Source organism: Malurus melanocephalus, unplaced genomic scaffold (genome assembly GCF_030028575.1).
Source record: "Malurus melanocephalus ecotype Western Australia unplaced genomic scaffold, MMel_1.1 scaffold_360, whole genome shotgun sequence".
NCBI lineage: Eukaryota > Metazoa > Chordata > Aves > Passeriformes > Maluridae > Malurus > Malurus melanocephalus.
Genome location: NW_026623592.1, coordinates 278622 through 302534, shown reverse-complemented (window position 1 = coordinate 302534; position 23913 = coordinate 278622). Strand labels below are relative to the sequence as shown.

The following is a 23913-nucleotide window of genomic DNA, read 5'->3' as shown; positions in this document are numbered from 1 at the left end:
AGTGTGTGCGGGGAATGTGAGTGAGTGTGTGCGGGGAATGTGAGTGAGTGTGTGCGGGGAATGTGAGTGAGTGTGTGCGGGGAATGTGAGTGAGTTTGTGCGGGGAATGTGAGTGAGTTTGTGCGGGGAATGTGAGTGAGCTTGTGCGGGGAATGTGAGTGAGCTTGTGCGGGGAATGTGAGTGAGCTTGTGCGGGGAATGTGAGTGAGTTTGTGCGGGGTTCAGGATGTAAATAACTGTGCGGGACTCGGTGTGTGAATAACTGTGCGGGGTTCAGGATGTGAATAACTGTGCGGGACTCGGTATGTGAATAACTGTGCGGGGTTCAGCACGGCCGGGACACACCGCCCCTGTCCCTGCAGGGAGCATCCCGCACCTCTCGGCTCCCCGGGGAAGTTCGGGTGGGTGCGCTGCAGCTCCGCGTGTCCCCGCAGAGTTGTGGATGGGGTTTGTAGGGAGGGCTCGGCGGTGCCGCGGGGGATGGAGGGGCACGGGGATAAAAACAGGGATGAAGGATGGAAATAGCAGCGGGAGCATCACCCGCGGCCGGGAGCGCACAAAGAGCYCGGGGCCACACGTGTGCGGCTGCCGGGGAAGTTTCTCGGGGTGTTCTGCAGCAAACGCCCCTTGTTGTCAGTGCAATGTAGTGTTTGTGTCCAGAGGAAGATCTCTGGTCAGGTTCTGACAGAGAGTACCTGGCAGCATGAGCAAAATCCGTGGTTAAATTTTTTGCGTGTTGAAATTGAATGTTTCTGGAAACTGTTTCCTGCTTTGTGTACCTTTCTCCTGCTGTGTTTTTAAGGAATGTTGTGTCCCTCTGCTCCCCCTCTCAAAACAACCTGACAAAAGCCTTTTCAGATGTCTTTGTATACCCTGATTTCTAACCTTATCTTCCTGTTTTTTTTATCTTCATCAACTTCSTCCCACTCGTTCATAATTAACGCCTTATATCTGCTTTCAGTTTAGTTATTTATTCTGTCTGAAAATCGAGATTTCCAAGCCTATCGCTCACCGGCTTTGTGTGCAATRCATACTTTCACGGTCTTTACCAGAAGTGCTTTTAAGGTGGTTTCTGTTACTCCATTTTGCTGGAGCACCAAGTATCCATCACGGTGCTTGGAGAAGTTAAGTTCATTCTGTGGTAAAACGCTTTCCTTTGTTCAAAGTGCTCTGTGTTCCTTTCAGACGTGCTTCGTGCTCCCTTTCTGAGCAATTACTTTATCAGGAAGAGGAATAGCACTGGCCTACATTAATCTGTTTGCATTTGTCATCAGTAATAACTGTGATTCTGCACTTTTGAAGCTGGAGGTGCTGTTAGCTGTGAATTGCCTCCCGACAATTTTTGTTTGCTTTTACCTTTTTAAAAATCGTGTGACTGAAAGAACAGAGGAAACATTTCCTTCTGGAAATGATKCTGTGAGGATGTTGGGCTGGGGTCACTGGGATCAGAAGTCAGAAGCAGCCACCCAAACCCCCAGAAATGTGGCAGAGTCTTGAGTGCCTTCCCAAGGGGATGTTCCTGAAATGACTGCCACTCTTACTGTTTCTCTGAGATGGGGAAAGTCTAGAAATATAGGTATAAATTTCTCCAAACTTTTTTGCTGTGKAGGGACTTTACCTTTGRTGCAARCAGAAATMCAAGATGCCACCCCTCTTTAGGAGMGAGTCTGCCAACTTTCACCAAGGARCAGGGAAATRTCCAGGAGGGYTCTTTCCATGAATCACCTTTTTCTAATAATTCTGGTTTGTTCTTTTGACGCTGGCCATCTGCAGTCAATGAAATCAGAGCAACAAATGTATCCCTTGGAACATACCAYGCTGAATATGTTCTTTGCTGTTGTTTTGATTGAGATCTTATGTGGCTGAGGCTATACAGGATATTCTTCATAATTGTTTTTGTTCTGTTGCTAACTTGAGCRTTTGCTCCGAGCTCGAAATGCTGGAGGGATCTGTGTGGATGTTGGTGTTCTGCTTCCAAACCCCCTGAGGAGGTTTAATGTAGAACAGATTACAGGATGATGAGCTATTTCTATCAGCTGCTTTTCCATACAATTAGCCCTTGATGATCTTCTAATGGAGCTTCAGAGAACTCTGGAATGACCAGAGAGCTGTATGGCATTTTCATTGTAAGGCATATTTGGGCCTTTAGATGGGGAATTAGGTGTCTCTCATGATAAAAAAAGCACATTTTTAATGCTTTGTTGYGAGCTCTATAGTCCAAAACCAGGTGTGTGAAACAATGTAAGTGTGATGTGTGCTTACCTAGCATTGGGCTCACAGAAATCAAGGGGTGGTTTTGGGACAGTGAAGAAATAGGAGCTCAGAGAAGAGGAGTTGAGCTGCTGTCAGCAGTGCTGAGTCCTCTCCCCTGGAAATGTCCCCTGGGAGTTTGAGCAGCACAGATGTGTGCTCGAAGTGAGGGATGTGAGACAGAGCAGGGGGCAGTGGAGGTCATGGGGTGTGTGCTGAGAACTCCCTTTGTGCAATAAATATCACCTTTCACAGTCAGGACTGGGACAGGGCTCAAGGATGGGTTCTTCTGTTCCCAGAACGAGAACTTCTTTGCAAAAATCAGGAGATGAGTTTGGTTCCTGCCAGATGAAGCCCCTTGAGCCGCTGTGTTTTTGCAGATCCACACTGACACCCAAAGGGGCTGCTTTGCTTTTAGAGCAKCCACTCACAACCTTGCCATAAGACCATTTGGCTTAGGGTTTTCCTTTGCTGCTCACATGTTGTATCTGCATATTTTCACTTGATCCATCAGCAATCTGGCCGCATTCCAAGGAGCACCTGGATGCAGAGCTGGATTTCTGGCTGAGTAACTCTTTCCCAGCTTCTTCAATTCTGTGGGGTGCTATCAGCTTTCTTGTGCTCCTCCTGATAAATCACATTTCCCCAAAGCTGAATCTGGCATTCACATCTCTGTATTTGCAGCCCTGGAGTAAATTTGGCCCTTCAGCTGTGCCAGCTRTTGGGCACAGTGACACAAAACATCCTCACACAGGACTGGTTTTGCAAACAGATGTGGCTGTGGACACCCTTTCCAAGTGGTATAAATAAAAATATTGTTTAAGGTACAATTAAAAACAGCGAAGTCCACTTGTTTTCGGGACTGGAATGTGTTTCAGGAATGAGCTGCTGCTGTGCAAAGCAGTTCCATATGAAGAGATGCAATTCGTTCCACTGCAGCAGTCACAACTCAGAGCATGTCGATTTGAATATGCTGGAATGCAATGCAGAAAACAAAAATCACYCAAGAAATGCTTCTATAAAGGATATGGAGATAGAGCTTAGACTTGGAGCCTAGAATTGTGTTGTAATACTGTCCAAATGATGTGAAAAGTAGGTTGTGTAGTCATTTCTTGGTGAGAAATTGTCTCAGTGTATTGGCTGTTCAGCCAATACATTGTATTTTCACCTCTGGTAATCCAATTTGCAGGTGTGAGGAAAGTTTGGATTCCCAGCATTAAGTAAGGGCTTAAGGTATATTTGCTTTTTTGAGCTGAACTGAATAACGAAGYGGAATTTCCTTCCACTTCTTTGAATGGTTTATCTTACACATGGAGGTTTTGTAGTTAAAAAAATTCTCAGGTTTTCTGGTGACCATAAAGACCTAGTTTGCCACTGGTGTATTTAATTTGTACCTTAATTTGATACATTTGTGTAATATGTTTGTACATCAAGTGAGACGAAGTCTCTCATTTTAAACCTTGGCTGAAACGATGCTGGCAACCAGGAGTCACTGCCAAATTTTGGTTTAGATTACTGAATTTTACCTAAAAAAATGTTGTTTTCAGCTGAAACCTCCAGTCCTTCTCATTCCTGTCTACAGAGAATCTGTAAACTCTCAATACACTTGAACAGTCACTACTCCATCCTTTGAGGCTGGGATGATGTGATTTTAGTAAGCACGGTTTAAATGCTTTGACATGAAAGTTTATGGTGCTTTCACCCTTCATTTCCCCATCCCTGCCCCTCAATCCTTTAATTTKCAGTTGARGAYTGAGATGTTTCCCATCTTTGTGACYGTGARCATCACAYGGAACAGRAATTGTCCTTTGAGCTGTGCACTACAGGATGCTGCCACCAGGTAGAGCTCCCGTGGTCAGCATTTGCACAGAATCCCATTTCTCCAGACTTTGCATTATTTCACAGTTCCTGGAGGAATATTAATTTTGAATTTAGTCTTTTAACAGATGGCAAAAAATCCTATTTTTCTCCCCCAGTATATTTGCTGTCAGGAGACTTAGAGATAATGAACGAGTGTCATTGTGGTACTGAACTTTGCTGATTTATGACGTTTTCCTTCTCTTCAGGAGAAAAATGAGATCAGGACTTTCTCCTAAACTCTGAAATGGATCATAAAATGGGATAGCCTGAAGTTTTTATATCTATCAAAGATGAAATTGATCTGTAAATATTTTCCAGTTTTAGAAATGCCTGGGTTTGTGTCATAAGATGGTTCTAAATCTCATGAGAGGTTTAGAAATTTTCTGCTCATAATCACAGTAGCTTKTATGCACTRTAKGATTCTTAAATCTTCACATTTGAGSYAAGAAAGATCCTGTTCCCCTTCACTTTTAATGGGTTTGATTTCTCTCTTTACTCTCCAAAAATACACTCTAAGAGGAGAAAACTTGTCAGGTTTCTTTAGGTGGAGTTGTGCTGTTATGGAATGTTGCTATATTTTAGTTATTTCTGCAATAATTTAATGTGCTCGGAATGTGTGTTTGCAGGATTTCTTGGGAAAATTTCCTGGTTTTTGCTTTGTCTTTCTTTCTTGCATTGTTCATATCCAACCCTGCCTGTTCTTCCTAATTCTGGCCATGCCGTGATCTAGCTTTGACAGAATATTTTTAATAAATTTAAATCCCCCTGGTGAGGGAGTATGAGATGATATTTGGTGGCAGACCTGGTCTCCAGGTGACTTTTTAGCAGAACTTTGATGGAAGSGATGCTCTGCTCCCAGAGGGTTAACAGCCCATATTGCAGACTTGTGTTATTCACCAATTAAATACCTCCTCTCTTTGAACACAGTTAATAGATTTCCTTCCTCTGAAACCCGAGCCTGTTATTGCTTACGTCTCCTCTCAAATCTATTGCTTTTCATTTATTTCTGAGGAGGAAGAAATTTCCTTTCATTACTGCAAAATCAAAGCGTTTTAAAATTACGGACTGAGCACATGAATTCCTGGGTTTGTGCTTTGGAGTCTGGGCTAGATTTGGTTTAAAACTAATCATTAATTGTTTTGGAGGGGAACTTGATATTTGTGCCTTTGGTGTGAGCTGTGATGTGCAGAAGACCTGAGCTCCATTTCGGTGCCTTTGACCTGGGGATGAATATTTGATCTCATTTATGTGGAAAGGGGAATTTTCTTGGAGTCAGAGTGCTGACACTTGTTTTTGTGTTCTTCAGCAGAAATGCCTCGCTGGCTTCCCTTTGTAACTCAGAGCAGAACTTGGCACAAAATCTTGTTTAGAGCAGAGTGCCATGCCCAGACCGTGTTTTTGTGTACATAATGCAATATTGAAAATATTKCATCTCAGGATGTGCTTGAGATGAGAATTGTAAGGTGCTTTCAACTGTTTTTTAACAAAGAAATCCTCTCAAATTATGAAACGCTTGGGGATTTTGAGCCTGGTTTTCTTCAGGTTGGAATATTCTGTGTAGTAAATGGGGTTTTATGCATCTCAGGAGACTTTTCAGTAGTTGCTGGTTTTTTTTGGAATTGCTGGAGCTCTCCCTTCCTGACCAGTGCACCATCAGTGGTGAAAAACACAGTTTTAGTGGTGAAAAACACACCAACTTCTCTCATCATTACATTGCTTATTTCTTATAATTGTGGGTCCAGACCTGTCCATCTCTCTCTGCAGAGTAACACCAAGATCTGTGGGTTATTTAGAACCTTAGTGTGAGTTTGTAATCAAAAAGATATAAATTTAGATTTTTTTTCCCGCTTATAGTTTGCCACTGCTGAGCATTAATCCACTAATGTGTGCTTGTTAGGTTTTCTGTGGCTAAAAGTCATAAAATAMTTGGCTTAACCAAGTTTTCTTAATGTTAAAGCAAGCAAACAAAAGTCCCAAACCAAACAAAACCCATCAAAAAAAGGACATTTGCATCACTGGTATGAAGCTAATGATTTATAGGGGAGTWAAAGAATATTGGAATATTTAACACATAGAACATTGGCATGTAGGGTTTTTCTTACATATATTGCATACATYAGATGTAACTATGATTCAGTTTGACTGGAAGCTGTATATTATRTGTTATTTTAAAAGTTAGCTTTCAAAAAATAAGAGTTTTGCTTTGAAACTGTTAAAATCTGCGAACAGAGTGAACAATTCCTAGATATTGGTTGCTGAAATRGAGCTGAGGATTTCACTGCCTTCTAACTCATTTAATTGTCAAACAGCKTGGCACTTGCTGTGAACCAGAGTGAGCTTTCTCTCGGTGTGACAAAGTGCTGTGACACTTGGAGTGATTTTTGTGTTAATATTTTATCATCAGGTCCCTCTGTGCCCTCTGGATGAAGCTCAGGGGTGTGTACCTGGCAGGTTTTCTGTGTCACTCTCCTCTGCAGGGCAGTGATGGTGCAATGGGTGTAATTCATGTGAAATTGCACCCACAGGTGACTTCCACATTTTGGGTTTAGTCTGGATTTTGGACTTTTATCTGCTTTGTCTTGACAATGAATGCGTGCCAGCTATTTCTTAGCCTCCTTTTATGTCATATCCCATATGGATTTCAAATTATCTTAAAGGAAACATCCTTAGGACCTGGGTCCTTAAGTTGTTTGCAGAGCTGTGTGTTTGTGCTGTCTGGTCCCTGGCACTGATGCTCTCCTGAGTGTAGCAGACAAAACTGTAAAACTGGATGTTGCTGGGGACTGAGGCTCAGTGACACTAAAAGAAAAAAAAAAATCACTCCCTGATTTTAAAATGCAGAAAAAGGTGGCTTGGCCAATGGTGGTTAAATGATCTGGATGTGTGTGTGCTGATCTTGTGCTGTTCTTGCTGMCCAAAATAGATTATTCTGTCCTGGGGGTGGGAGGAGGATGGTTGAGGAGAAGGTAAACGACAGGAGCTGCGCTTTGATAGCGGCAAGAACTAAAAATCTGATTGTTGTTATAATAGCTGAGCMTGTAATTAATCATCTGCTATTGATCTGAGCTTGATCTGGATGCAGGACACAAAGGCTGAAGGAATTCTGGGGTTGTTCAGCTGCTCCATCTGATCCAGGAGAGGCTGTGAGTGAACACAGCAGTGCATTGGTGACCTGTGGGATGGGGGAATGCTGCATATCCACAGAGCCAGAGAGCACTGGGATAATGAGACCTAATCCAAATGAGCCTGGTGCTTACAGTCCATGTCCCACAGGGGCTATAAACATCMCAAATATTGATACAGGATCAGGGCACAGCAGCCATTGATTAGTGGTCAAGGCAGCAGCATGTCCTAATTGTCTCTGCTGGTGCTGATTAATTTTATCAGAGAAATSAGCCTTAAAAGAGATTCAGGGTAGAAAGGGGAGCGTGGCAGGTTAAAAAAATAAAAGCCTTTGTGAATTATTAAGCAATATGTATCTACAGACAAAATTTATATATTTAAGAAAATACATATAACTTGTTCTTTGGATGTTTTGTTTCTGTGGACTTTTTTCTGATTGACTTTTTCTGTGTTCAAGTAAAATTTGCTTTTTTCTCCTTTCCAACTGCGATTATATAGATTGAAAACTTTGAATTAACTTTTTGCATCCAACATCATGTTTCTGGCTGTTTCTCTCCAGTGCCACATGTTTCTGCAGGGTGCCACCTTGCATTTCTGGAGGTATTTTTTTTTATAAGACAATGGTGATGATTTGCTGGGATGTTGGAAATGTGAGGGGATTCAGACAGCCTGAAAAGTTTCTAACCAAATCCATTGTAGCAGTGTACAACTACTTTCAGATCAACATCAGTGTATCTCTAGTGCAAAAACATTTATCATCACAGCAGTGGAGAATTTAGCCCTGACTGTAATCTCGGTTCCCTTCAGGAAAATTCTTGTTTGATCTTTTCAAACTAAAACTGAATAAGTAGACTGTGGTTTTCTAAACTTTTAATAGCAGCATAAGGGGAAGGACCACCAACCAATTAGTGTTTTGAAAACACAGAATTCCAGCAAAGTCGCTTCTTATGACAGGTTTCATCTATTGACTGTTTTATGGCAAGATCAATAGTGTTCAGGCTGCAAATTCATCAGCTGAGGCAGGGCAGGCTGCRACATCTCATTTTGAGGAAGATGTTAACAGGAATCTGACTCAGTGCAGAAAGGGTGTCATTCACTGAGTCTGTGGAAAGACCTAAAATCAGACAGCAAAATTCGTATTCGTTAAGGTTTTGATTTAAAGTTGGCGCTGTTGAAAGRAGTCTTTGGGGATATCTTGATGTGTGTTTGCTCTCACTGCTGTTAAATCTGCCCTGCCTTTGGCTTCTTGAGCTGGGAGAAGGATGGGTGGAATGGGAGGTTTGTTTTGGCATTTCAAGGTGCCCTCTCCAAAAAAATGCTGTTAAATCTGCCCTACCTTTGGCTTCTTGAGCTGGGAGAAGGATGGGAGGAATGGGAGGTTTGCTTTGGCATTTCAAGGGCCAGGGGCTGGGCAGGAAAGAAAAATGTCCCTGTCACAGAGATGGGATGGACCTGTACAAAGGGAAATGTCCCAGGAAAGGCTGGATGAGGAGTGCAGCAGCCTGGTCCAGTGGAAAATCTCCCTGCCCATGGCAGGGGAGGTGCAATCAGGTGAACTTTAAGGTCCTTTCCACCTCAAACCATKTTSTGGTGGATCCATTCCCTTTCTCCTGAAATTTCCAATCACAGGAACRAATTWYRCCCCTCCTGGAGATGCTTTTCATTTTCTCTGAACTTTCCTCGTTGTATGGTTTTTCACGGGCACTGCAGCCACACCATCAGCTCTTGCTCCTTGCTGCTCTAATTATCTGTTCATTAGAATCTCCAGTCCTGAGCTGGAAGAGTGGAGGGTGTTTTTGTTTAAAGGGCACTCTCCTAATGCAAATATTACCAGAATTTTCTGCCTTGCCCGTGTCAGCCTGACAAGCTAATAATGGTGTTAGCCTTGGCTAGCCCAGAGCACCAGTGCAAAAAGGTTTCAGGGGACTGGGTATCAATCAAATGTGGGCCATAATGTGCATTTGAGTGTTTTGCTTGTTTTAACACTTCAACCCCCATTAATAAATACCTTCTGAATGCAAAGGGAGTGGGAGTAAAACAGGACCTGTTCTCTATGGCACATTTCATCCACCTGAGGCTTCAGCCTGGTCCTGGATGGGCTCCAGTGAGCAGAATCCCCAGTGCTGAACTTTCCCTTCAGGAGCTGCAGTCTGGTTTGCTGGGTTTAGGGGAAAAGTGTCAGATTGCTCAAAAAGGGCCGTGCTCTGTGTGGGGAGATGCTGGATTTTTTTTGGAGAGGGCACCTTCGATCCCCAGTTCTGCCAGCACAGGGTTACAATGGCTGCAATTTAATTACAGWGCTTCAGCAGTTTAAATATCTGCCTTTAAATTATCCCAAGGGCATCAGGGAGGAATGGCTCTCTTTGGATAAATCTTTGTAAACACTCAAATCCGCTGCTGCCTTTCTGTGCTCTGAGAACACCATTCCTTCCCATTGCCCAAATCCTAGAAATCCACGCTGCTATTCCTGGAGATGTGGCACTGTCACATGAGCAGGAAATTCTGGGATGGGCTCTGTGTGTCACTGCAACAATTGTCAGCCCSTCTCTTTTATTTATGGCAGAGCAGAGCATGTGAATGTACCTTTATCTGGGAAGTTTTGGGCAATTCTAATAAAAGGAGATGTGCATGAATTATCAGAACGCAATGTTCTATTCACTGGAGGGAGAGTTGTTAAAAAAGCCTGCTAAGAGAGGAATGGTTGCTAAGTAAGGAGTGGGTATTAGACCAGCTGACATAATGGAATGAAGAAAAACCAAAAAAACAGGCAAGATTTTGGGCAGACAGAGATCTTCTTTGGATGGGAAACAAATGGCAGACGTTGTGCTAAGAATGGCCTGGGAACAATGGCTCTGAGCTTCATTAAATGTGTTAAATGAGGAGCTGATTCCAGAGGGAAGGGGTGGCTGGGACAGTGGGGAGGGGTGCTGAGGATTGGAGATGACATGGGAATGGGGAGGAAGGCTGCTTGAGGAATGAATTTGAGGTGATCTGAAATGGGGCTGTGACCATCTCCTGTCCTRCTCCGAGGCATGGGCAGACCAAGGAATGGGAAATGTGGGGTAATATTGATCATGGACTCTGCAGGGGAGGAGGGAGTACGTGCAGGGATGTGCACTGGTGGTGGGTTTGGGGTGGTGGAGCTGAGCAGTTTCAGTAAAGCTTWTGAGAAACAGATATTTGTGTTCAGGAAATAACCTCCATCAAGGGCAGGTGCTCCAGTACAAACAGATTCTTTATTCCCATGAAAAAAAAAACCAGAGGACAACCCAAGCTTAGAGCTGTGGGCTTTCTTCTCCTGACTTCCTTTACAGMAGCTGCCTGAACTCCTGAGGGGTGTTTGGCTTGTTTTTAAATCAGCTCTGTTCTTCCTGAAGTGTTCTCATTTGGCAAAGGTTCTCTTTGCCCTGAAGTGATGTTCCAGGCATTCCCTTGGGAGTTGTGGTGCCTTTGGGAGCTCTGGGGGGATGTCCTGTTCTCCATGGAATAATCAGAGTTTTCTGCATGGTGCTGGGATTRTTGTGGAGTGGATTTGATCCAGGCAGGGCTTCTTCCAAGTCTTCATCTCAGCAATAAAATGAATTATGCTCACAATATTTTCCTGTTCTGCACAGGCTGAATTTAATGCTGTTTGTAAACTGCTTGTAGACCTGTGGATAAAAGATGTTGTCTGGTTGGCAAGGCYACCTTGTGTGGTGTTCAGGTGTAACGGGGATCCTCGGAGAGAAAAAGCCCCATAAATCTAAAATGAGATATTAACAACACCCAGTGGGAGTGATGATGACCCAGGGTCACATTCCTGCTTGTGACAAGGGACAGAGGACACAAGTGTGACAATGTGTTAYGTGACCACTCTTCAACTTGGAGAGGGCTCAGACTGAAATTTTGGCAAAGACTCATCTGCTGAGTGTTATTTGTGGTGTCAGAGCAGGTTTAGAAAGCCCCTGTTCCCTCCCTGTGTTTGGGTTGTTGAGGCTTGGGCTTGCAAAGCCCTACCAGCCTGTCTTGGTGATTAAGTTATTGTATTAATGACCTAAAAAAATACTCAAAAAAATCAGTGAATTAATTTCATAATGTTACAGCATGTTCTTGCCTCAAAAGATGACAAAACCCCTCATGTTCTGTGCTTTGTTAGACCCTGCATGTTTGATGCTGTTTTCCATTGTGCAGAATTTCCTGATTTATACCAGGGCAAGGAAATYGGGATAAGGCAGGCAAAATCTCTACAAAACCATCAGCATGTAACCTTCTTTTTGACCCTCCATACCTCCTGCAATCCTGCTATTTCTGTCGCTCTGGCTAGGTAGCAGGATGAAGATGAAGATTACATATCATCCTCCGAAGCAGCGCTTTTATTTTGGTCTTGTTATTTTAGGAATAATCAGCGGGAGAACGAGGATCYTTCCTCTTACGGATTTCATGTGCTTCCCTGAGGGGACTGAGAGAAAGGGGGGCTCTTACAGAATGTGCAATTTCCCCAGCAATGGTTCAGATAAATCTTATCTGCCCTTGAATCTGTGCTCAGTATTTCCTTGACTTGTGTGAGCCTGGATTTCAGTGCGCTGCTGCTTTCCAAGGCTCGGAGTTGCAGCGTGTCCAAACACCACAACAAATCCTCTTTCAAACACAGCGTGGCTTTATGTAGATTTGTTTAGGTGTCTAAATTTTGTGTTAGAAATAAAAATAATCTTTTTTTTTTTTTCCACCCAAAAAAAGGCCGAATGTGTGCCCGGTGTTGGAGCTGGCGCTGGTGGGACACCAAGAGCCGTGCGTTCAGTCCTTCAGTCGGATGGTGAGGATGTGGAAACAAGGCTGCACCAAGAGGAGGTGGTGTGTGAGCTACGAGAGAAGGTGAGCTGTCATCTGTTACTGCAATCTTTCTGCAAGTTCTTTGACTTTTTTGTGAGAGAAGCTGTGAAGTGTTCCATCTGAAGTGTGTGATGTGGTTATGGACACAGCGTCCTCCTGAGACTTGACTTGAAATCTGTTATTACTGAGCCAAAAATGTGACTTTTTAATGTGTTTTGGCTTGCTCATGAGCTTCGTGGCTGCCTTTAGATTCAGAATTTTACATTATCAGAAAATGTTCCTGTCTTGTTCAGGTGAAGCCCAGCTGTCAAGTCGCTGACTYTGAGGAATTGAACTTTTTTCAATTTCTGTCACATGCTTAGAACTGATGGGAGATCTGACTCTCCCAACAGCTCAACTCAAAATTGATCAGGGGAAGAAAAAAATATCTTCACCTTTGACTAGCCTGAGTACAAATTCTTGAAAATAACATGTGGACATGGCATGTAAGAGCTGTTGGATGTTACCAGGATGCAGTTTGCAGAATTTGTGTCGTTTTTGATGAGAACTTATGATAAAGGTTGAAATAAATATGACACATGAGTATAGTGTGCTGCTGATGAGATGGGAACAAGTGAAACAAGAGTTGTGATTGCTCTCTGAACMTTCCTTCCCCCCAGGTCTGGCTACTACACAGTTTACAAGCAGGTGTACAGGATGGAGCACCACACGGTCTATAAGTGCTGCCCCGGCTGGGCCCGGCGGGACGGTGAACCCGGCTGCTTGCACTGTGAGTTGGGGACAAAAAACTGGGACAAACCCACAGGGGACATCCTCAGGACTTGCCTGCTTCTGGATATAGGATTTTGTTTATTCTTGCTTATAWCTGGGATTTCCCCAGTGGTGGGGAAAGCAAAGTCCTTTGAAAATACAAAAGCGCTCATGTGAAAGCACCAAATTGCTCTGATTTTAATCTGAACTGTAGAACAGTTTAGRTTAACAGTCTAAACTCTGACTGGAGTTGTTGCAGCATTTTTGTGGCAGCCTGGCTTTGACAGACCAACCAAATTTGTTGCTGCCACCCAAATTAACCAGAGAAATCTTCTGTGAGGTGCTTGGGTGTCGCACTCSCTGTGGACTCTGACTGGGTTTGGCATTTTCTCTTCTGCTGTTTTTGGAGCAGTTGTGTTTCTGCCCCGTGGTTCTCCATCTGATGAGAACCCATTCTCATCACTGATTTCTGATCATGATTGGMTCTTTTCCTAAAAGATGGGATTTAATTTATTTAATAAGGCAGCACTTCAGCCACTGCTAACAAGATATCAGTAGAGGATGGCAACCTACTCAGAGTTTAGTTTTGTTACAGTTTTGTCAGTAATTGTGTTTTCTGTATGAAAGTTAGCATCTGTTCTTATTTATTTTTTAATCTTCCTACTGACTTGAGGGCTGCATTCAGAGAGCTTGCTTTTATGATTGTCTCTTTGTAGTTAAAAAAGCAAAAACAAGCCTGAGAGGTATTCCTGTTTAGTTTCAGCCTGAATCTACATATTTAGTGTGCACCTGTTTAGTTGTAAGAAGTCAAAAATATGTTTACAATCTGTATTTTAATCTCCAGTGTAAAGAAGTTTAACGTGTGTGAGCACCAATGGCAAAATGAAATTTTCTTCCTGAAACAGCAGTGCAGGCTGGCTTTGAATTCTTTAAGACACCAAAGTGGTTGAATTCCTCTTTTATATTTGATACTCTTTGCAAGTTTGGCTCGAGTGTGTGGAATTTAAGTTATTGTAAATAAAACTGTTCTGTGTTAGAGGAAGGGAAGAATTATAATTCCCCTCCATATATATAATATCTCCCAGTGCTTCAGTGGTTCTTAACCATTGCTGCATTATTGCCTGGCAGTTTTTCTTGTTTTATTTTGGATTCAGGCAGTGCTTTGAGCTCTGTTTTCTGCCTCTGAAGTATCTTCAAGTTAAACTTGAAGTATTTAAACTTCAATTAGTAAGTTAAACTGCAGTATTTAAGTCTTGCCATGTTGATATGAAGAAGTTTAATAAAATAGTTACACCTATGATACCAAGACTTACTGCAGTCTAACCTTTCCACTTATATAAAAATCTGAGTTTCTTCTTATTTGGAAGGTCATTTCACAATAGGGCAATGAGGCAATTCTGGGGGGGTCCTTGGCACAAAATCACCTAAAATATTCTCTTTTTTTTCTCTGTTTGTGTGCTCTAGTGCTCTGCACTGCTGGCACTTGCTTCAATGGAGGGAAATGCTCTGGAGAGGGATCTCAGATGTGCCAATGTCCTGCAGGATTCCAAGGTCCTCGCTGCCAGTACGGTGAGTCCAGTGGAAACTGTCTGCAGTGCTCCTGGGTTTTGGATAAAATTATTATTGAAGCATGAATATTTCAATAATGTTGGCTTAAAGATGCCTCTTGTCGTACTTTACAGTGGTTATTTGGTAATTCTCTGATTTTCCAGAATTTAATAATTTTTTTTGTATTGAATTTTAACAAATCAAGATGATATCCCTGACTCTCAGCAGTGGTGTCCAGTGCAATATYTTCCTGTTGCTTCTCAACCTGCTCGTTCTTGTGGTGCTCTCACCCAATTTCTCATCATTTCCTTTACCTTTGTGAGAGTAAATTCTGAGTCAGAGCAGGTGGGCAGCAGGTGAAGAATGCAGCAAATGAGCAGCTGGATTTTGTTCATAGGTTTTTTTTTTTTTAGTGCATCTCAAAGCAGGAAGGCTTTGTAGCTCGGTATCAAATATTTCATAGTATTCTTGGAATAATATATGCACCAATCTTTCATTTATTTCACTGTGCTCTGGCGTACTTTAGAGTGAATTCTGTGGGACAGACTATCACCCACTCTCAATGAGAATCCTTTCTGTCTCACACACTGGCTCCCCATTTGAGAATCCCACAATGGGCTGCCTTGTAATTTAACACACTGTGTAAATCTCTCCAAAATTATAGAACTGCATCCATTTGGCTTCTTATGGGAGGGAGGAAAGTCATTCCTTCAGAGTAGGCTGTGATTGGGACAAAGGATTTCTTTTGTATTAGGCAAATGATAATTTCCTTTTCAACTGAAGCATATTGTGTTTTGCTCAAAGGAAGGCAGATTTTTAAGTATTTCAGATTTTTTTCTCTTTTAAATTCTAATACGTTCGTGTCCTCACTTGGCATGTCTGTCAGTGCAGTGTGAGTGAGAAGGAATATAACAATAAATAAAATGCAGAACTGTTTGCAGTGGAGCCTGTGCTGGTTCAGTGGAGCTGTGGTTGGGTATTTCTTTACAAATTTGTTTGTGTGGGTGAGTTGAGATGAGCCAGGGTGGCACCAAGGCAGGTTGGTTKTTATTAACTCACACCAGAGCTGCTGTTTCATGGTGAGCAGGACCAGGATCTCTTAATAAACYCAAATAATCAGCTTTTACCAAATGGAATACATCTCAGCAAATCATAAATTATCCTTGGCTGTGTTTTGAGTCTCCTTTAGGTCTGGAACAGAGGCATTCCCAACGGGCAGGTTGTGTGCATAGCACAGGTCAGSTTTTCCAGCTGAAATGGGACTGTGCAGTCTCTATTTCACAGGTTGGTGACTACAAAAACAATGAGAGGTATCCTGCAGTCCTTGGCCTCTGCAGCTGGGTGGAACTTTTATCTTTGCTGGTTTGTCTGCTTTCTATTGATTGCCGAGGTTTGAATGGAATTCCAGCAGTCATCGTTTCCAGGTTTATACAGCAGCTGCTATCACAGCCTGCCAGGAGTAACTTTATAAATTGAATTCTGAAGGGGAAAACCTTCTTTCAGGGAGAATGTTATGGACCATTCACCTGCTTAACAAAAGCGAGGTAATTTAGAGTGTAAGGCCTCTTAAACTGCTGCAGGTGCCTCCAGTCTGATTCTCCTGAGGTTTGTGYTGTATTTGTGTGAGTKAAAGTGAAAAAGAAATGTACAGTGGGACTAACAGCTACAGCCTCTGGTTTTCCTGGCTGGTGTTGGAATATTCTCTGAAAGTAGCTCGGATTTAAGGTGCCTGCACTAATCTTTGATGCATTCTGGGTTTAATGATCATTGTCTCATCTGTACCCTGCTCCCTGCTTGTGTGTGCAACCTCACTGTGAATTTGACTGTTTTCCTTCCAAACTTAACCCAAAAGGATAAGGGATCTCTTCTACCAGCACCTTTTCTTTGAGGATTCAGAGGAATGGATGGATGTCAGGAAAAGCAGTTGTTTTTTGGGGCATGTGCTGTGAAATGTCCATGGTGCTGAGCTGTGGGGCTGTCACAGGGGACATTTGGTGCAGGGGGCAGTGTCCTGAATTTCAACTCATTTGAGCTAAATTGCTTTGTGTATCCCATTTTGTATCTCCTCTCTCCAATCTTTTTCTTCTCTCCTCTGTTTCTGTCATCAGTGTTGGCAGATTCTCCTTCCTGGGTCCTGTGAACTGCAGAAAACGGACAAGGAATTAGGATAAAAATATTAATGAATTTATTCTAAAAAGTAAATGGGAAGAATGTTCAGATCTTTCTTTTCCCATTTGTGGAGTTCATATTTGCCGTTCACTTAAGTAGAGTAGGTCAGTGTCCTGAAATGAAGTTTTGTCCTGCAGRAAGTTTGTGATGGATCATCCAGAATGATTTAGGGCAGTGCAGTGCCTTCCAGAATCTGAGCAGAGATGATTATTCCCAACTGGCATGATAGCATTAATGACTTTTTAAGGAATTGTGGGGTGTTTCTGCAGCCTGGGACTCGAGGTGTACCTGATGAGATGCTGTAACAAACTCAGTGTGATTGTGTTCAAAATCCCAAATTACTGCATCCCTCGTCCACATCACTCCGTGGTTTTATTATTTTACCCACACAGGCAGCAGTGAAAACTCAGAGGAGAGATTTATGAGTGAAATGGTCGAGTTCTTCATCCAGCCAGTGCAGGGACTCCGTAACAGATTGAGCTGTCTCTTGCATTGTCTGCTGCAATTTGTCTTGTAATAATAGACTTATATCAATTACARTGTGAACTTGCAAGCTGGATTTCTTTCTGGTTCTTTGACTTGTCTGGAAGTTGTGATCCCCTTTTTTTTCCCAGTAAAAGGGAGGATAAACCTGTGACAGAGAAGAGAGAAGGTAAAACCCAGCACCAGGAATGAATTGTKCTGCAGTGCTGGTGCCATTGATACTCACTGGTTGTCCTGGTAATCTTGTTCAAGGCTTGGTAGCCACCTGAGCTGGACATGGAAGTAAATGAATTTCATTTGGCTTGTTTAATTCAGCCCTGGGACTTTCACTTGGACAAGGAGCCAGTGAAAACATTCCAAWTTCTCCAAACAAGGGTGTGCTCTGGAGAGCATCCTCTGGGCTGGGAATGGGCTGCAGTCACTCATTCCTGAATTTGGGACTGTGATGCTGAACCCTTTCCTAGTACCTGTTGAGGTTATTACAGTGCTTGTGCTCAGAGCATCCCAAACCCTTCCAAGGAGGAAAATCTGGAAATGTGAGTGTGTTTAGAACAGCAGGCAGMGCCAACAAGGTGTGTTGATGTGCTCCATCCCATCAGGAGTGGCACAGTCAGTTTTTTCACACAGGAAAGGGCAGTGTGAGGCAGTTTTGGGAACTGGAGCTGAAATGTCTTCACTTTGTACAGGGCAGGTTGGTTGTGGCCAGCAAATCATGATTGAAGTAGTCCCTGCTCTAAACTCAGGCAGTTTTGAAACAAATTGGTTTAATTCAGTGAAAATTGGGCAGTGTAGGTTTTAAATTTTAATACAAATACATCTTATTGCACATGCATGAACCCTTGATTTCAATGAAGTGATGTGAGACCCCAGCAAAGATTCATCTCTTTGCTGTGACTCTTTCTTACACTGAATATTTCAGACATTTAAAACTGTTTTTCAAAGGTTGTTCCAGGTGATTTTTTTTATTCTGTGTTAGGAGTGTTCTACTGCCCTTACATAACTCACGTTGGGTGGTTTTGGTTTCAAAGTCCTGCTTCAGTGGTCTGGACAGCTCTGCCCTTGCTAAAACCAGTCTAAAATAAGGATGACCTTTACAAATGTCTCATTTCACATGGAGACATTGCTGTTTTCACTCTGTCAGTGCCCTCAGTGTGCTCCTCCTCTCCTCCCTGGTGCTGTCTGCAGCCCATGGCACCAGGTGAGCTCCAGTAAATGGGRTTTGTGTCCCTGTGTGACCCTCAGGCTGCCAGGGCAGAGCTCTGTCCTGTTGTCACCCTTACTGTCACCTTTATTGTCACCCCTGTCCTTCTCCATCACCTCAGGAGCTGCTGCTGCTGTCACAGCCCCTTTTTGCCTCTGCTGGGGCAGTGAAGCCTCAAAACATCTGCAAATTCAGTTTTGACCCTTCTAGAAGCACAGAAGAAAAAAAAAAAACAACTTTATATCTGTTTCTTACTGAAATTAATTATTAATTATTATGGAGAGGGAACCACAGCAGAGCTGGGACAGCAAACAAACGTGTCAGAAGGAAATGAAAATTGAAATAAGAACTTGAGAGAGAATTCACCCCTCTTGTCTTGGCCATAAAAGGCTTCTTGCTCTGTGCTGGCTGCAGAAGGTAACAGTGAAAAATGACAGGGGCAGAGCTGTTTTTGGGCTGCTGGTGTTGGTTTGGTGCTGGGTCAGGAGATGTCACAGCAGAGCTCCTGTGCAGGGACATTTCTCTCTCCCAACCATTGCCAAAAGGTGAAGGGATAGACTGGGAGTCCCTGGAAACCTYAGGATTCTGTTTGATGACACCTGCTGGTCTCTGTAAAACGTGGTTTTATTTGGATCACAATGAAGTTGATCAATTAATGCAGRTGAATTTGATCAGCCCAAGGTACCTTGGCTGAGCTTTGCCAACATCACTTCATGCTCTGGCTGCTGCAACACTTATATTAATAAAGCACCCAGACAACATGGATTTTTAACTGATTTGTCAGAATACCCAGCACATTATGAAGTCTTTAAGAATATTTTTGCTGTCTTGAGCAGCACTGCAGGGATTGTGACTGACAAAGTCACATTTGGGTGGTTAATTTTTGCTGACCTAAACACTTGGCCACATGGGTATGAACAGATTTTGGCTGTAAAAGGGAAAAAGGGATTCCCCTAGAAATGTGTGGATTGAGCTGTTCAGTCAGGACTATATCACAGACTAGTTTGGTTTGGAAGGGACCTTAGGGAACATCTTTTTTCCATGGACAGGGACATCTTCCACTGGTCCAGGTTGTTCCAAACCTTGTCCTTGAACACTCCCAGAAAGGAGTATCTACAACTTCTCTGGCCTGGTACCTCTAAATCTATTTTAAGACAGGAAAAATGGCCTCTAAAATTTTTTTTAGCCTCAAAGGAAAGCCTGTGGTGCCTGTCCTGGTTCCTTTCCAGCCCTTGTCTGCATTTCTCTTAGGCTGGGGCTCACTCTGTGCTCTGTGCCAGAGGCTGTTTTAAGGCTCCAGAGCAGATGTGTTAAAATGTGTCCTGTCACACTTTTYCTGCAGCAAACTCCTTCCCTCCTGTGCCTGGTGTCTCCTTGGGTGTCCTCACAGTGCTTTTAAGGAAACAGCAATTTCTTGTCATCCACCATCCACAAGGAATTTATTTTCTAGGTGTAACACTGCAGAATTCCTCARCATAAACACCATTTTACAGCCATTTAACAGCACTTCCAGCTCCGATGTTTATTCCATCTAAAAAAAAAGGGGCAGAAGAGTTAATTACATTGTCTAGAAAGGGAGACAGGATCTTGCCAGCAAACACGAGGCATYGCTGCTCACTTGGATAGAAACTCAGCATCTGGATTTAATTATAACTTTGCAACCCTGTGGTTTGGGCAGCAGCTGCTGGGGAATGGATAATGCAAGGAGCCTTCAGAGCCATTCACATTAGAGATAAAACCTTGTCATTCAGCGAGACAGCTGACTGAACAAGTATTAAAATGAATAAAGATTTCCCCGGGGAGGTTGCAGGATTTTTATTTTTTTTTTTTGTCTTGCTGGCTCTCAGATGTGTCAGGCTTGTGAGGGGTTTTGTTCTGCTTCCACCCAAAAAATGTGAGACTGCTCACAAATAGATTATCTAATCTMAGGAGTGGTGGTTGGTGTGATTAACCTAAACAAGTTAGAAAGGAAATGTTACTGGGKTTTTTGGTATTTCTGTGGTGGTTTTGAGAAGTAAGCATTATCCCTGTGTGGAACAGGGAGAGGGATGGGAGAAGGTTAAAAACGTGCTAAAGAGACCTTAAAAATTCACTTGATTTGTTATTTTATTCAATGACATCAATGACAGACTACCACATCTGAAATGCTATGCAAAAGTATATGACTACTGAAGAAACTATATTTTCATGTTTTGTTGTTTTTATATTTCATTTTTTTATAAAACAGAAAAATCTAAAATTGGAAAGTGAGTTTGAGCCTTGTAAAACTAAAACCAGTAGCTAGAGCCTCCACAGGCAAATTGAAGTATTCTCCAAGTCAGGCTGGAGCAAGAGTGAAAAATCTGAAGGATTTTTCCAGCATCATTGGTCAGTCCTTCCTAAAATTATTTCCTGTGCTCTTTTAMATTTTGAGGTGGGTAATGATTTGGAATACTGGAAGCCCTTTTCTGTTTTCTCTACTGTAAGACTTGGTATTCTCTGAAAGTAGGTCCTGTTCAAGATAGGTGTGTTGGTGACACAAAAAGCTGTGAAAGTTGGGTAAATTTCCAGTTTGACTTTGAAAGTTGAGCCTTTCTTAGGTCTCTCCTCAGGTGCCTCCTTTTCCTCCCAATAATAATGAAAACACTGAATTATGCTGCTGAAAGGAAGTGCAGCTTTTATTTGTCTGGGCAGATATTTAATTTCTGTTCTGTCACATCTCCTGTGGAGGAAGAGGCAGCTATGGATGAAGTGATCCCTGGAGGTGCTGGCCCTGTGATTCTTTGAATTTTTTTTTTCTTTTTTTGAGTGTCTTTATCATTCTTCTTCTTTTCCCCTCTTCCATTTTTCCCATCCTTGGTACTTTTCAAACCTCAAGTTGTGACTTAAACCTTAGATCCAGTTATTTCAAAATTGTTTTCTCTTCTTCAGGTACTTTCTAATAATCTTTTCTGAGTACACCAAAAGTTGAAAAGGCCAAATCTATTTCGTGGCCACCTGGAATAAAAGTGGCTACTCCTGGTTTTTTCAGATGTTTGAGAGATTCTCACTGTGGTAGTGAAGTGAGGGAATTGGTGTCTGTGCTATCCTTTTAAAGAAAACTTATTTCTAGCTGTTTCCTTTTTGTGTAAAATCTAATTGCTTTTTCTTCAGCAGGAACTCACAGGCAATTGCTTTCCTGGCTGTTATCCACACTGCAAGGATGGCTTTTGTGTGTGGGGTTGCTGACCTGAATCTGTTTTCTCTGTCTGTAATCTCAGAGCTCAGGGGGCTGGCAGGAGTTAGGGGAGGCAGCACGGATCTGCTGCATGTCCTACATGGTTTCCTTCTCATGTGAGAACGGAAATCCTGTAAGAATTTAACATAATGTGGTGGGAGAGGGGAAATTTCCYRTTCCACAGAGATTTCTGTGGYTGGATTTTCGCTTGTCCATCYATCTCTTCTTCCTCCACCTGCTCCAATCTGAGATGTCCAAAAAAAGTGGGACTTTTTTGACTTTTTTCCTTCCCCACTGACCTTCTGCAACTCTTGGTGTGGCCTCTACATCCACGTGCTGTGTTTGTGTCGTAAAAACTACAGAAAATGTAAATGCAATTTATTTGGGGTTGGGGGGAAAAAATCAATCTTATGCTAAACTGAGTGTTTTCTCATTTTGGATCTTGATGCCCTATGGAACAGGGTCTTGAAATTGTGTGTAAAGCTGTTTAAGTGAATAGCAAAGCTTGTTTAAGTGAATATCAAGATTTTTTTTAATTGCATATCCTTGTTTTCTTGTGCTGCTGCCATAAATAGGGGCTGTTTGTGTAAGTGATGTTTTCCAAGCTGGAATTTTCAGTGCATCCCTTTTGGATTTTTGTGCAGTCAAAAGGGAGTTGAGAGTTCAGTTAAATCCTCTCCTCCCTGATTTCTGGGTTTTGTGGTTCAAACCTGCTTCCACGGTCTGGAAGGTGGGTATTGGTGAATTTGAAGGTGAATTTGGAATTATTTTCACACACAATCTCCACTTGTAAGGATTTTCCTTTGGTTTTGTGTGGTGTGGGAAGCAACAGGAGGGAGGATGTGCTAACAGAGTGGGTAAGAGAGAGATGCTCATCAGAGGGCAGACTTAGTAACTGTGAAATAAGTGAATTTATTCCAAATCTTGCTGATATTCTAAATCTTGCTGTCCTCCTGTGTGTGGAGGACAAATTCATCTGTGCAATCATTCACTGATTGCAGCAGAGCTGTGCTTCCCTCCTCTGGAGAGTGCAGCCACCATTTGTTTCACATTCCACCTTTGTTCCAGCCAGGTAAACTCGAGACAGAAGAAGAGAATTGCACAATGCAATTGGGGAAAATGTAAAAGGGAAGGTGTGGGTGAAGCTCTGAGCTTTCTGCTTCAGGGATCTTTGTGTGAGGATCCATTTATCCTGGCACTTGTTCCTGGTCCTGCCAGCCCCTTGGTGTTGTCATTCATTCTGAAAGGCTCCTGACAAAGCTAGGGGTTTCAGAGCTGATGAGCTGCAGTGTCTGTGAGTAAATACTTTGGGATTTTTGGCAACTAATTCGATTTTGCTGAAAACATTCTCTGTTGGTTCCATCTGATTCTGGATGGGAATGGGATGGCGAGCAAAGCAGGTTCATCAAAACCTGAAATGCCATCACTGCTCTCATGGGTGTGGGCAGCTTGCTGGAGGTGAGGGATGAAGCTAACTGGCAATTTAGAAAAGTGTTTAAAGAGTAGCAAAACTCATTAAAATCTCTCAGAAAGTTAGTTATCCCTTCAGAACAGGCAGCTTTGTGGGAAAGCCCCTCGGAAAGGGATGCTGCAGTGTTCTGGGGAACATTTCTTGTGTTTTATTGTGTGGAGTGTGAGCACAGTGGGTGCAGAGTTTGGGGAGCTCCTTCCCAAGGCAAGGAGGACTCAGTGCTTTTCTCCAGGCCCTAAAGGATCCTCATTCTTCAGGAATGGTCCTTCCAGCACCACCACACCCCTGTGTGCTCTTCAGGAGCCTTTGCCCAGCCCAGCAGGAGCTGTTGGTGCTGCTTTTGGCCTCTCAGCCCCTCTCTCTGTGAAGGTTTGGTGTGGCAGGTGTTGTGCCAGGTTCAAACCCTGCTTCAGGCTCATTTTACCTTCCTAGAGAAAAGAAACTCTTAGCCCCCCTTTTATGGGTCTGTCCTTGGCTTGTTCTGTGTCTGGGGCAAGCAGCTTTCAGACTTTTTCTCACCTTATCCATCTTTTATTTTATATATTACCCATCTAATCTGTCTAAGGGTACATTAGGAATGTGGATTTCTAATGTATCCTTAGAGAGACTAGATGGGTAATATATAAAATAAAATAACTGTTWTATATAAAATAAAATAACTGYTTAGTTATCTGTTTTCCTTAATAATTGCAAGCCTTTTTGAAGCCCTGATAAAGAATTTCATCAGTATGAAGAAACATTCATTAAAAACCAGTTCAGCTCATGAGGAAGGAAGTGAGATTCCACAGTTTGARAAACACTCATTTCAGAATTCTCTTTAAAGTATTGCAGCAGCTACATTAAAACTGAGGAGGGCTATTGATTTAATGCACACAATGTGATATTGTGCTGTTAGGTTTTTCTTTTGGTAGAAATTTACTATTGATTGTTTTCGCTTTGACCAGATAGTAATGAATAGTGGAGTGTGTCTGCACAAGTTGCCAATATAAAAAAAAAAAAAAAAAAAGTTTGAAAAGTTTCTCGCTGTTTTTGATGGAGTGTGCTTGTAATGAT

General features: G+C 42.6%; 1 protein-coding gene across 1 annotated transcript in view; it reads left to right on the top strand.

The window, feature by feature from the left end:
* Positions 1–23913, top strand: part of LOC130580759 (multiple epidermal growth factor-like domains protein 6) — a 169976-nt gene that overhangs the window by 2297 nt on the left and 143766 nt on the right. The window contains exons 2-4 of the mRNA XM_057378471.1: positions 11950–12084; positions 12702–12811; positions 14257–14361. Of these exons, the coding sequence (XP_057234454.1) occupies positions 11950–12084; positions 12702–12811; positions 14257–14361 (350 nt within the window). The remainder of the gene's footprint in view (positions 1–11949; positions 12085–12701; positions 12812–14256; positions 14362–23913) is intronic.